The 15,074-nt window shown below is 42.6% G+C and overlaps 1 protein-coding gene across 1 annotated transcript; it reads left to right on the forward strand.

Moving 5' to 3' along the window:
* Positions 1 to 5,273: 5,273 nt before the first annotated feature.
* Positions 5,274 to 13,849, forward strand: LOC148099860 (uncharacterized). The gene is made up of 6 exons (XM_087849659.1): positions 5,274 to 5,471; positions 5,568 to 5,591; positions 5,685 to 5,993; positions 6,617 to 6,934; positions 11,799 to 11,930; positions 13,295 to 13,849. Exons 1-6 carry the CDS (start codon positions 5,429 to 5,431, stop codon positions 13,549 to 13,551), a joined length of 1,083 nt encoding a protein of 360 aa, XP_087705785.1. The 5' UTR covers positions 5,274 to 5,428; the 3' UTR covers positions 13,552 to 13,849.
* The last annotated feature ends 1,225 nt before the right edge of the window (positions 13,850 to 15,074 follow it).

Below are 15,074 nucleotides of genomic sequence, written 5' to 3' on the forward strand. Positions count from 1 at the left end.
ACCGTGGTGTCATCTGCAAACTTAAAGATGGTGTTGGAACCATCGGCAGGTCTGCAGTCGTGGGTGAAGAGGGAGTAGAGGAAAGGGCTCATCACACAGCCTTGTGGTACACCGGTGTTCATCGTGATTGTAGATGAGCAGCGGTTATCCAGCCGGACATGTTGGGGCTGATTGGTCAGGAAGTTCAGTAACCATTTGCAGATGAGGGAACTGATGCCCAGGTCTGTCAGTTTCCTGATGAGTTGTGAGGGGTGGATTGTATTGAACGCTGAACTGAAGTCTATGAACAGCATTCTGGCGTAGGTGTGTATTTATATGTTTATGTTTATGTGCACCTGCTCAGTAACAACGTTGTGTGTTATTTAAAGTTGTTGCATCCATGAGAACTCTGGTGCAGATTTAAATGTCCAACCGAACGAGCACCAGCTCAGAGGAGAGCAGCTGGAAGGGACCAACACAATGTACAATGAACCATAGACAGAACTGGAACATCATGATGATTTATTAAGGCTTTGAAAGTAGCAACTGTGTTTACCAAGCTCAGAGATCACAAACATCTTTCTGCATTCAGAGGAGTCGCCCCCTGCTGGACAGTCATTAGAAATAATGCAAATTATAGGCACCCCTGCATCGTCTCACCTGTGCTGTAAGGATTTAAGCAGACCAAAGCAGACTGAGGCAAAGAGTGAAAGAAGAATTTTCTGTGGCCCGCGAGAGCATGATTGTCTTAAAATATGTTGTATTTACCAAGACTAAGAACAGTAGGATGTAAGTACGATTCAATGATTGCATTTTGTTTGGTGTCTGTTATTTCCAGAACATGATTCATGAATGAGGATGTGTGAGATGACTTCTCAGGATGAGGAGGAATCTACTCGTGTGTGTTCACGGACAGCCAGCATTGTTTTCTACAATGATGCTTTTGCCATATGTTGGTTGTGCCATAGTCCCGCCCCCCTTGACCTGAATGCATGATAAGTACAGAAACAGTTATCCAACAATATAATAAAGTGTAGTTTTATTTTTGTACTTTTTGCATGTGAGTGAAACTGAAGTTTAAAGGAGCGACCAATGAGAGCAAAGATAACTTTCCTCGACTTATAATAGCCTGGTAAAGATATCAAGGGGTTACCAAGGCAACTGAGTTTACCATAGAGATGAAACATCAGCCATAAAGTGTCGGTCAAGTTACTTGAAAATAGTAATTAGTTACTGGTCATTTATGGTTTGTAGAAACAGGAAGTCGGTGTCTCTAAATGCAGATACAGCTGTGGTCGGGTAACCTCCCCCATCGTGGACTGTTTGCTCTTCATGTGGAGTGATAATGACACGCTCTGTCCACCGCAGAGACTTTGAGCAGGTCTGCAGTGAACCGCAGGCGTGATACCGTTCTTCTTCTGTGACACTGACATCAAGTTCTTGTTCACATTTTGCTTTTACATAAAGTGATGCAGCCTTCAGACTGTGGTATAGTTTAGAGATCATCTTCCTTTGACAAGCTCCACATATCGTTTCAACTATTGGTTTCAGTTCTGCACCGTCTACATCTTTAATGTCTTAACTGGAGATTTGTAAACAGGTCATGATTTTTAAGGCCAAATGTGTCTTTCAGATCCTGAAAACTCCCATCATATTGTTTCTATTCACACAAAAGGCTGTCGAACCCTAATCCAGGCCTAAAATACAGAGTCACGTGTCCGTGGTCAGAGCCCGTCGCCCAGGCCAATCCACCTTAAGTTTAAGTTGTTTAGCAAGAAAGAGCCCTGTTTCTAAAGAGGGTTAACCCTAACCTCAGTGACAGGGTCTAGTTTACTCTTAAGTGAGGAGTTCAAAGTCCCCTTCCCCAATATTGTTTGCATTTTATAGCCAGAGCCGCAGGTCTCTACATCTTTCCACCGTACATAAGCATTATCACACCAACTGCACAGGAGTGTAAGTGGTGCAGCTCGGAAGTGCAGTTTTAAGTTTTTGTATTATGATCTTAGTTCTCTTTGTTTACCAGTTTATTCTTTAGTCTGGTGTCTTAGTTTGTCTTTCTTGTATTCTCTTTAGTTTTCTGAATATTTCGTAGCCGCCCTCTGTGTGTGCTCTGTCTCCACTAGTCAAGTCTGCGTCTATATTACATTTCCTGTTTTACTTTGAAGGTCTGTGTCCTACGTGAATGTATTGAGTTTCGCTTCCCTTGGGTCTCGTTATGTCCGATTTCTCCCAGCTGTGTCTCATTTCTCTCGTTATTTCCCAGAGTATTTAAGCCCTGTGTTTCTCTGTCAGTGTCGTGATCGCCCTCATGCTGTGTGTGAGTCTCCCCATGGCTCCTGGAGTACATTATAATTAGCTTTTCCCAGTTTAGTTTTGTATTGTTTGTAATCTGTTTTCCAGCAATAAAGTTGTGCTTTTGAGTTCAACTTCTGTCCCCGTGAGTTTGTGTTTGGGTCCAATTCCTGCACACAGCTGAAACACGACTGAGGGATAGTCCATCTTTATCTTTTGGCAGCTGAAGTGTGGAAAAGCAGATTCTGGCTTTCGTACGCCTCCCATATGAATCCTGATATCATTCTGGGTCCCATGCCACAAACTGGTGTACTGGTACTTCAAATGGGAGGGATTGAAATAAATACAACAGTCTTGGCAGTATATTCGTCTTTACCAAGTTTTCATGAAGTAGATTATAGTTATAGTTAGCACCACATTAAATTCTGGTGATTTGGTAATATTAAAGCCCAGGTACTAAACTGTTTTAGTTTTCCCGTTTACATTAAATTCATTCCTGCGTTCCTCTACAGGTGTGTGTTTAAAGAGGGTCATTTGTGTCTTTGTTAAGTTTGTATCCTGAATACAAATTAAACTGATGTAACAGCCAAACGTCCTCTGCAAACAGGCCTATGTGTGCTCATTTATAAAGATCTTTTAACCTCATCTTTTCAAATTGCCTGAACCAGCGATTTCATATATGGAGCACAGAGCGTGTTGCTGAGGCAGCAGCCCCGTCTGGTTCCTCTTTATCTCCAAACGCTCTGACAAGGAGCCGTTCACCCCAACTCTCACTGGGTTGTTGGTAAAGTGCCTGAATGGTTTTAACAGAGCCTCCAGTGAAATCTGTCCAACGTTAAATACAGAAACTTCCAATCAACTCTATCGAATGCCTTAAGGCATCAAGGTTTATTAAAGCTGTGCTTATTTTGTCCTTAACTCAGTGTAACAGATGTAAAGTTCTTCTTCCTGAGTTTGTCTGCCCTCAATAAACCTGCACTGATCTTCAGTTAAATCTGTTACAAATGTTTCTGTTTCTGGTCCTTTTGCAGTAATTGAGGTGTAAAACTTCTAATCAATGTTCAAATAGATACTGGACTATATGCCACAGTCTGCTGTGTTTTTGCTTTAAGGTTTAACTATACTATATTGATAGTTTCTGGTTTCCTGTTTCTGAGCCTCCCCGGTGTTCCAGGTGTCGTGTCTCTAGGGAAGCTCTTGTTCTGTAATCTTGTTTTCCTTTCGTCTCCGTGTGTTGTATGCTTGTCTTGGTTCTCTGTCACTGCGTCTTCTCTGTGTCTGGTTACTTTTGTCTTTGTGCTTCATGTTTCCACGTCTCAGTGTCTCGTCTGCATCTTTATGAATGTCGTGCTTCCTGTTTTATTTTGATAGTCCCTGTCCTGCAGTGTGTCTCATTCGTTTCCACGTGTTCCCATCCTCTTGTTACCTGCTTGTGTATGTTGGTCCTCAGTCTTTGCCTGCTTGTTGTCGTGTTGTTAATCTTCTTTGCTGTGTGTTTTTCCTCCGGGCTGCTCTCTGTTTCCGAGGTTTGGTTTGATTTCATATTTCTAGTTCCTCGCTTTTGCTTCTGTTTCCTGTATTTGTGAAGAATTATTTGCAGCAATGAAGCTGCTCTTTTCAGTTAAAATTCCTGCATTTGGATAATCATCCTTCCTGCCACAGCACGGCCACGACCCTGTAGCACAGCTCAGATCATTGTTTTCATGTCTCTGATGCACAAACGTTAAATACGAGCTCCAATGAAGAGGCGACGAAGACTCAGTGTGATCAGACCTCAGATCCTGAAGCCGCTCGCGCACATGTTTGACAACTCCCTCTTTGTTTTGCCGAGGGACGCGTTGCCATGGTGATGTGTCATCCAGCTGGTTGAGTGTTGAATCCAGCACGAGGCTCGTCCACCTCAAACCCGGTGCTGCAGCTCACGGACGGCCTCACCTGGGGTGTTGTAAGTCTGACCCACAGCTTTGTATAGAGACAGAACCGATGCCTTTGTTTTTCAATGTGTTTCTTCTTCTTCACATCGTTGTTGCACCACCGCTTCTGCGTAGTCATGGTCACAGGACAGGAGCTTATTCTGTGCTGATACACCATGTTTCCTTCAGGACTCTCTTTCATCTTGACTGAATGATACACAAGTGTCTGACCAAGGTGCAGCTCTCTAAAGCACATTTAACCAAATATTAGTGCACGTGTATCTGAGAAAACCTGACATCAAACGTGTGGCTCTTGTTTTTAGTTATTAGAGATGTGCTGGACAGTCGACCCTGGAAGAAGAGCCGTTCTAAAAGCACAACATCACCATGACATTCATGCCCACGATGGGAGGATGTGAACATGTGGCCACAGCTGTAGCTGCATTTAGAGACACCGACTTCCTGTTTCTACAAACCATAAATGACCAGCATCTGTCGTTGTCTCGTTGTTTCATGTGTTACAGGTGACCTGCATCTGACACATGAATAAAATGTTTTTGTACCTAAACAATAACTCGATAAATGAGCTGATAAACACATGAATTAAAGATATTACCCCTGCAGTATGTTGGACAGACTGTCTGCGGTAACACTCTGAGGTTTGGGTCTGAAATATCTGCAGGTTCCTCTTTGTTTCTCTGCTTCTGTCAGTTTGGTGGTTTTACTGAGACAAGCAGTTTGTTTTCCTGTGAACTCTCAGTAATTATCCTTGAACAGAAACATCACAACATTATACATATTAAATATTAAAGAATGGGGAAAAGCAACCACGTGTGAAGCATCGTTTCACTGTTAGACACATCGTATGATGGGAAACGCTGATGCAGTTACACATCGTTGAGCCAAGTGTGACGTCAACTCAGACGGGGGAACAGCAGAGCTTTAAGAAACGTTTTAAAAACGCCAACAACAGTTACAGGAGGAAAATATTTTTCAGTTTGATTACGAGACGATGCTGTGAAGAGTTTAAAGGTGAAGTTAGTATGTTGATCACTTCTTTGACATCTCATGATATAATTTTGAGGGTGTATCTCCATATATGGCATTAAATATGACCGATTCATGAACACCATGGTGTATGTTTTTAATTGGTAACATATAAGAAAGCAGGAAGTGTCTTAAAGCCACAGTGTTCAGGCTTATCTGCAGCTTTCTGCCACTGACGCTCATTTCATGTCTCAGCCATGTGGACACAGCAGACAAACTTCTTCTTCTTTTGGGCCACAGGTGAGATGCATTTGACGTCACTGAGTAGTTTTCTTATCTCAGCATGTTTCACTTTACAGTCCAGAGAATAATCAGCCTTATTTCTCTTTCCTACAGTCTGTTGTGTGTCAGCTGCTGCAGGTCAGTCGTGTTTGATAAAATGAGTCTAAATGATAAAGTTTGGTGTAAATAACATGACATAAATACTGTGCACGCTCTTCTTTCTTCTGTTAGGTGATCAGATCAGATTAGCTGGGTCGACTAACTGCTCTGGAAGAGTTGAACTCTATCACAATGGCTCCTGGGCAACAATCTGTGACGATGCCTGGGACTTAAAAGATGCTGAGGTGGTCTGCAGGCAGTTAGGCTGTGGAGCAGCACTGAGAGCCACTACAAAAGCTCACTTTGGTGGAGGAACCGGGCCGATCTGGCTGCGTCGTGTGAACTGTTCAGGACATGAAAGGTTTCTCAATGAGTGTGATCACGGAGGATTTGGGGCACCAGGCTGTGGACACAGTGGGGGCGCTGGGGTCCTCTGTTCAGGTGAGAGATGTTTGGTTGTGATGGTGTCAGACACTGTGAATGATGGAGAACAGTCTGAGATGATGGCTGGTTGTTTATAATGAGCTGCACTACAAACACCATAAATATGCTGGTTTGTCTCTGCACACAGACTCACATTATACAGTTATGCCGTGCATGTGCTCGCACACTCACACTTGCTCCTGGAGGCCTAAGTTGGGATGCTGTCTAAAACAATCCATCTTTTATTAACATTAGAACACAGAAAGTGAATGAAACGTTTAAACTGAGACATTTGAATATTTAGGCATCAAACGAGGAAGCTTCCTGTGAGCTGTTTCAGGAAACTCTACCTGAGAGGAGACTCCTGCTGAGTCTCTGTGATCTGGATCAGCGTCTGAAGATGGATGAATAACTGAAATGTATATAATGCATGTAAAACCTGGAACATATCAGCTGATTATAAGCTGTGCTGAGAGGGAGGGGTTAGTGTTTGATGGTGATGATGAAGGTGATGGTTTAAAATTCTTTAATGCAGTGAGAAAGTCAGAGGAAGACGTGAATAAAAGTGAAATGTTTAACGTCCACACTGGCAAACGGGTGCAGACGGTTTCAGGTCTTCATTTTGTTCTGTTTTACTACAGAGTCACTGCAGCAGCCCAGCATCTCCCTGACGTCTCCTAATGGAGGACTGGTCTGGGGTCCTGCAGTTACAGAAGTCACAGGAGGCTCCAGCTTTGAGTTTACCTGCTCCATTAACTCCAGATATACTCCAGACCGTTTCAGGCTCTTCTTCTCTGGTGTGAACCTCACAGAGCCTGCAGTCACAAACTCAGCCAGCTTTAGTTTCCCTGCAGCTGAGTATGAACATCAGGGCAGCTACAGCTGTGTGTATGAGATAAATGTGTCATCAAGGACATTCACTTCTCCTGAGTCAGCACCAATTCATCTCATCATCACATGTGAGTAGAAACATCAGTCACAACATGAATCCATGAGGTTAAACTTTACAGTGAGTGTTTGTACTTGTATTTATAGAAGTGTTCTTTACTGTAATGACGAAATGAAATGTAGTATAAATGTTGTTACAGATGTAGTTACAGATGTAGTTACAGATGTTGTCACAGATGTTGTCACAGATGTTGTTACAGATGTTGTCACAGATGTTGTCACGGATGTAGTTACGGATGTAGTCACGGATGTAGTCACGGATGTAGCTACGGATGTTGTTACGGATGTTGTCACAGATGTAGTCACAGATGTAGTTACAGATGTAGTCACGGATGTAGTCACGGATGTAGCTACGGATGTTGTTACGGATGTTGTCACAGATGTAGTTACAGATGTAGTTACTGATGTAGTCACATATGTAGTCACGGATGTAGTCACAGATGTTGTTACGGATGTTGTTACGGATGTAGTCACAGATGTTGTCACAGATGTTGTTACAGACAGATGTAGTTACAGATGTAGTTACTGATGTAGTCACGGATGTAGTCACGGATGTAGTCACGGATGTTGTTACGGATGTAGTCACAGATGTTGTCACAGATGTTGTTACAGACAGATGTAGTTACAGATGTAGTTACTGATGTAGTCACGGATGTAGTTATGGATGTAGTTACGGATGTTGTTACGGATGTAGTCACAGATGTTGTCACAGATGTTGTTACAGACAGATGTAGTTACAGATGTAGTTACTGATGTAGTCACGGATGTAGTTATGGATGTAGTCACGGATGTTGTTACGGATGTAGTTACGGATGTTGTCACAGATGTTATCACTGATGTAGTTACTGATGTAGTCACGGATGTAGTTACGGATGTTGTTACGGATGTAGTCACAGATGTAGTTACAGATGTAGTTACAGATGTTGTTACAGATGCTGTTACAGATGTAGTCACAGATGTAGTCACAGATGTAGTCACAGATGTTGTTACAGATGTAGTTACAGATGCTGTTACAGATGTAGTTACAGATGTAGTCACAGATGTAGTTACAGATGTAGTTACAGATGTTGTTACAGATGCTGTTACAGATGTTGTCACAGATGTTGTTACAGACAGATGTAGTTACAGATGTAGTTACTGATGTAGTCACGGATGTAGTCACGGATGTAGTCACGGATGTTGTTACGGATGTAGTCACAGATGTTGTCACAGATGTTGTTACAGACAGATGTAGTTACAGATGTAGTTACTGATGTAGTCACGGATGTAGTTATGGATGTAGTCACGGATGTTGTTACGGATGTAGTTACGGATGTAGTCAAAGATGTAGTCACAGATGTAGTCACAGATGTAGTTACAGATGTAGTCACAGATGTTGTCACAGATGTAGTCACAGATGTTGTTACAGATGTTGTTACAGATGTTGTCACAGATGTAGTTACAGATGTAGTTACAGATGTAGGCACAGATGTAGTCACAGATGTTGTTACAGATGTAGTTACAGATGTTGTTACAGATGTTGTCACAGATGTAGTCACAGATGTAGTTACAGATGTAGTCACGGATGTAGTCACGGATGTAGCTACGGATGTTGTTACTGATGTAGTCACATATGTAGTCACGGATGTAGTCACAGATGTTGTTACGGATGTTGTTACGGATGTAGTCACAGATGTTGTCACAGATGTTGTTACAGACAGATGTAGTTACAGATGTAGTTACTGATGTAGTCACGGATGTAGTCACGGATGTAGTCACGGATGTTGTTACGGATGTAGTCACAGATGTTGTCACAGATGTTGTTACAGACAGATGTAGTTACAGATGTAGTTACTGATGTAGTCACGGATGTAGTTATGGATGTAGTTACGGATGTTGTTACGGATGTAGTCACAGATGTTGTCACAGATGTTGTTACAGACAGATGTAGTTACAGATGTAGTTACTGATGTAGTCACGGATGTAGTTATGGATGTAGTCACGGATGTTGTTACGGATGTAGTTACGGATGTTGTCACAGATGTTATCACTGATGTAGTTACTGATGTAGTCACGGATGTAGTTACGGATGTTGTTACGGATGTAGTCACAGATGTAGTTACAGATGTAGTTACAGATGTTGTTACAGATGCTGTTACAGATGTAGTCACAGATGTAGTCACAGATGTAGTCACAGATGTTGTTACAGATGTAGTTACAGATGCTGTTACAGATGTTGTTACAGATGTAGTTACAGATGTAGTCACAGATGTAGTTACAGATGTAGTTACAGATGTTGTTACAGATGCTGTTACAGATGTTGTCACAGATGTTGTTACAGACAGATGTAGTTACAGATGTAGTTACTGATGTAGTCACGGATGTAGTCACGGATGTAGTCACGGATGTTGTTACGGATGTAGTCACAGATGTTGTCACAGATGTTGTTACAGACAGATGTAGTTACAGATGTAGTTACTGATGTAGTCACGGATGTAGTTATGGATGTAGTCACGGATGTTGTTACGGATGTAGTTACGGATGTAGTCAAAGATGTAGTCACAGATGTAGTCACAGATGTAGTTACAGATGTAGTCACAGATGTTGTCACAGATGTAGTCACAGATGTTGTTACAGATGTTGTTACAGATGTTGTCACAGATGTAGTTACAGATGTAGTTACAGATGTAGGCACAGATGTAGTCACAGATGTTGTTACAGATGTAGTTACAGATGTTGTTACAGATGTTGTCACGGATGTAGTTACGGATGTAGTTACGGATGTAGTTACGGATGTAGTCACGGATGTAGTCACGGATGTTGTTACGGATGTAGTCACGGATGTTGTTACGGATGTAGTCACAGATGTTGTCACAGATGTTATCACTGATGTAGTTACTGATGTAGTCACGGATGTAGTTACGGATGTTGTTACGGATGTAGTCACAGATGTAGTTACAGATGTAGTTACAGATGTAGTTACAGATGTTGTTACAGATGCTGTTACAGATGTAGTCACAGATGTAGTCACAGATGTAGTCACAGATGTTGTTACAGATGTAGTTACAGATGCTGTTACAGATGTTGTTACAGATGTAGTTACAGATATTGTTACAGATGAAGTTACAGATGTTGTTACAGATGCAGTTACAGATGTAGTCACAGATGTTGTTACAGATATAGTTACAGATGTTGTTACAGATGCTGTTACAGATGTTGTTATAGATGTAGCTACAAATATTGTTACAGATGCTGTTACAGATGCTGTTACAGATGTTGTTACAGATGCAGTTACAGATGTTGTTACAGATGTTGTTACAGATGTAGTTACAGATGCTGTTACAGATGTTGTTACAGATGTAGTTACAGATGTTGTTTTGCATTAGTGTCATCAGTTAAGTTTGAGTTTTAGAATGTCTGCACCTGGGTCCACTCTTCACACTCCATGCAGCTTGCCTCGGCAAACTGTGACAGTATCACTGATATGAACTCAGAATATGAGCTGTGTGGTGTGTCTGGCTTTCTGAGAGCGGGAACTTTTTATTGATCACAGCAACAAAACCGTCTGTGATCATGGCTTAAATGTTGCTGAGAGTCTGAACCTGAACAGGACGAGTTTGATGAAGATCAGAATGAATAAATGTGTGGAAACACTGGTGTTCAGTCTTCTGTGTTATTTCTTTTGTACCCAGTCCCTCTGCAGCAGCCCAGCATCTCCCTGACGTCTCCTAATGGAGGACTGGTCTGGGGTCCTGAAGGTGCAGAGATCACCAAGGGCTCCAGCTTCGTCTTCAGCTGCTCCATTAACTCCAGCTATACTCCAGGATGTTTCAGGCTCTTCTTCTCTGGCATGAACCTCACAGAGGCTGCAGTCAACCACTCGGCCAGCTTTAGTTTCCCTGCAGCTGAGTATGAACATCAGGGCGACTACAGCTGTGTGTATGAGTTACTGCTGCCATCAAGGACGTTCACTTCTCCTGAGTCAGCACCAATTCATCTCATCATCACATGTGAGTAGAGCACAGGACTCAAATCCAGATTGAACATGTTGTTTCAACAGCTCTACATATAAATACATGTATGTGTAGATACTTGTGACTCCACAATTGTAATACAGGGCTACTCTGCTGCCCACTGTGAGGACTGCTCCTCTTCTGGACCCTGTTTAGTCTGAAAATTGATGGAAAGACGTTTTAAACCATTCAACATGTAAACATATGAAGTTTTCAACAACCTGACACGATGCACCTTCAAATTTTCTAAAGAGCTTGGAAAGAAAGTGAAAGACTTTTCACCTCATCCATGAGGCGTCTTCACGTCTAAGTCCTTAGAGAAACAGGACGCCATCCTCCGTCATGTGGCAGGTTTATCAGAGGAACTCAGGAGAGTCTCAGGAGAGTCTCCTCCCAGCACGACATCCCAGTTTAGACTCAGCCACACACTCAGCTACACACTCAGACACAAACTGCTTCATCACAAACACAAACTCAACAACGTAGCTGTGCAGTGAGGAGCGCTCGGACCTCTACACTGGAGACAACAAACACTTCATAAACACACAACAGAGCCACCTCAACAGGACAAGACTCAGCTGTACGTCTGCATCTAAAGGTCAAAGGTCACTCTTTGAGGATATTTTGGACAGAGAAGACAGGCGGTTTGAAAGAGGAGTCCACTGTGATCCTTGAACAGAGGGCGGGGCTTGGACACCTGGCACCTATAATCCAGTTTTCAGATGCTCCCCAGATGCCTTTTTTCTCACCTTGGCTCATGTGATGAGTCACATGATTGACCAGCATTACCTGGATCAACCTACACAGACATAACTGCTCATACAGCATCACTCATCATGTTGCAGATTTCCCAGAAACATGTTGTAATCGTTTTCTCTCGTAGTTCCTTGGTGGCTGCTGGTGGCGTCAGCAGCTCCTGGGATCCTGCTGGTCCTGCTGGTCCTGCTGGTGGTCTGTCTGGTCCTCTGGAGAAGACGACGAGCCAGGCGGTTTGATCCCCGCGCCCCGATCCAAAGTCTGTGCTCATCAGAACAAACAGTATACAGTGGAAACAAGTATCTGACACTCTGTTGAATTCACCATTTTGACCTTTTAGAAATAAATGATCAATTTATAATTTCATAATTGATAATTTTATAGCAGGTTTATTTTAACAGTGGAAGACATTCTGTACCAGCTACAAATAAATGTGCATTTTAGTGGGAAATGGTCATTTGTAAAGCGCTTTACTCGTCCCTAAGGACCCCAATGCACTTTACACATCCAGTCACACACTGGTGATGGCAGCTACATTGTAGCCACAGCCACCCTGGGGCGCACTGACAGAGGCGAGGCTGCCGGACACTGGCGCCACCAGGCCCTCTGACCACCACCAGTAGGCGGTGAAGTGTCTTGCCCAAGGACACAACAATCGAGACTGTCGGAGCCGAGGCTCGAACCAGCAACCTTCGATTACAAGGCGAACTCCCAACTCTTGAGCCACGATCGCCCCGTAAGGAAAGAAGTATTTGATCCTCTTGGACTAACTGTTGTTGACAAGCTCAGCTGTCAGATGTTTCCTGTAGCAGGTCACCAGGTTTGTGGACGTCTCAGCTGATTTTAAACTTCTCCTCCGTGCAGAGGATCCTTAAGGTTTCTAGAAAAACTTGAGCTCTCTGGAGGTTTTCTATTGGATTAAAGTCAGAGACCAACCAGGCTGCTCCATGACTGTAATGTGTTTCTTCATGACTCACTTCTTGATACCCTCAGTCGTATGTTTTGGGTCAAAACTCGTCCATGATGCTTTTCCCTGCCTAAGATTTCCCGTGTTTCCCTTGGTGCGATGCAGTAATTCATTCTTTTGCATTCAAACAGCTCAGATTGGTCTCATCAGAATCATTCATGTGTTCATTGACAAACGTCACATGGACGTGAACTCTTCAGCAGGAGTTCCTGTGTGTGCTGCAGGGTTTAAACCATCCCAGCTGCTTGGAGATCCTTCATGAGATCTTCCACTGTAGTTCTGGAGTTATCCTTCACTGCTCCACCCGTTTGAGAATAATCTCACACACAGGTCTCATCTTGTCTTCAAGCTGCTCGCTGATGTTCCTGCAGCTACAGCAGAGGTCAGCAGTCTGTCCCCGACATCCTCACACAGGCTTCTGTGCTTCCCACAGTGGTGAGGCTGAAGTCAGGCTTCAGGTGTTAATGCTGGCTTAACTGTTAATCAGTAAAATGCACATGAGTTTGTAGCTGTTTGTCTTTCCTAATGAATCCTGACACATACTGCTCATTATGAATTCAACAAGGAATCAAATATTTGTTTGTTTCATGACGAAAACCATTTTCTGTGTTTTTCTGTTCATATTTATTGACTCAGTTCTGCTGCTTGTGTTTCAGTGGCTGCCACAAACAGATATGAGGATGATGAGGAGGAGGAGGAGGAGGAAGAGGAAGAGAGGGATTACGTGAATGTTGAGCCGGGAAAGATAAAAAGGGAATGTGCAGAGCAAGCAGGAGTGTCAGACGAGGAATCTGACGATCACAATTATGTCAACATAGAGGAGGAATGTGAAAGCACTGATGAGGAAAACGATTATGTGAATGTAACAGATGCTGAACAAACTGGACAGAAACGTCTTTATTTCACTGATTGAAACCCTCATCACGAGCTCTCAGGTCATCACTGGACCTGCTCATTTATATTCTCTGATTTAGTGTTTGTCATATTCTTTGGCTCCTCTGTGTCCCCTCCCCTGTGGCGATCAATCAGCCATTATAATTTGTCATACATAGCAGACAAGTCAACACAGCAAGAAATAGAAAACACATCGGTGCAAATTATAAGTCTATATCATAATGTCATCTGTGTTTGTGTTTGTTGTGAGTCTGTAAATGTTAACACGTTAGCGCCGTAATCACAATTAACGCGATTAAAATTTTTAATGCAATCAACCCATCTGGAGTGCAGAATGGTCAGACTTTGAACAAACTGCCCAGAATGCATTGTGTTAAATGCTCCCAGTTCTTCTGGTCTTTGGGCTGAAGGACAACACTCTGTGTATAAATGCTCACAATCATTTTATTCCATACAACACTTTGACCATAAACCATCCGGAGGGGAGACGAGCGCGGGAGGGTGTCCGCCTGATCTCGAAGTGTCCGAGCGTTTCTCACATACTTAAACCTTATAATCCAGTGTTGCAGGGTTCATTTCTTCTTGCCCCTGAGGCCCTGCGTCCCCCTTTAACGGGTGGACCATATGTGTGATGACCTCTGTGTTTGCGCAGTTCAGATGCAAGAAAAACTATGATTACAACAACAACAGTACTTACCTGTATTAATATGAACTTCACATTTGTAACTCAGTTTTTTTCACTCACTATTTTCTATCTGTTAGTTAGAGTCTTTAAACATGAAATAGACTGTGTCCACAACAAGTGGACACAAAGCCAGAACATCTTACTATTCATCACTGATTGAAGAAAATAACTTCAATAATTACTTCCTCCAAACCATCAACGTGTCTTTTAGACCCCATTCCAACAAAACTGCTCAAAGAAGTCCTGCCATTGATTGATGCTTCGATCTTAAATATGATCAACTATCTCTAATAATCAGCTATGTACCACAGGCCTTCAAGCTGGCTGTAGTTAAACCTTTACTCAAAAAGCATCTCTAGACGCAGGGATCCGTGTTAGGCCCAATTCTTTTTTCAATCTACATGTTGCCCCTAGGCCTAATCTTTAGGAAGCATAACATCTGCTTTCACTCATATGCCGACGACACCCAGATTTATCTTCGGTTTAATAGAAACACCTCCACGCCCATGGAATCGCCGGTCAAATGTCTCGACGAAGTTAAAACCTGGATGGCCTCAAATTTTCTTACCTTCAACGAGGATAAAACGGGTAATTATTTTTGGACCGAGCGGTAATTTCAATGCCTCAGATTTGGACTTATGCAACCGAACATGTGCTGTTAAAACGCATGTAAAAAACCTGGGTTTTTTCTTGGACAGCAAACTAACATTTGAGAAACAAATTGATTCAGTTGTCCAGCGGTCCTTTTTTAAATTAAGGCTCCTATCCAAAGTGAGATCTTTTCTATCCTTTAGAAACTTGGAACGAGCAATTCATGCGTTTGTTTTATCTCAACTGGATCACTGCAACTCACTTTA

This window comes from Neolamprologus brichardi, chromosome 13, assembly GCF_056152115.1.
Source record: "Neolamprologus brichardi isolate AB-2024 chromosome 13, ASM5615211v1, whole genome shotgun sequence".
NCBI lineage: Eukaryota > Metazoa > Chordata > Actinopteri > Cichliformes > Cichlidae > Neolamprologus > Neolamprologus brichardi.

Excerpts from the sequence above, each read along its gene's own strand:
- LOC148099860 (XM_087849659.1), top strand. The coding sequence starts at position 5,429 with ATGTGGACACAGCAGACAAACTTCTTCTTCTTTTGGGCCACAG. Across the intron at positions 5,472-5,567 it reads CTTCTTCTTTTGGGCCACAG|TCTGTTGTGTGTCAGCTGCT; the intron begins GTGAGATGCATT and ends TCTTTCCTACAG. Across the intron at positions 5,994-6,616 it reads CGCTGGGGTCCTCTGTTCAG|AGTCACTGCAGCAGCCCAGC; the intron begins GTGAGAGATGTT and ends GTTTTACTACAG.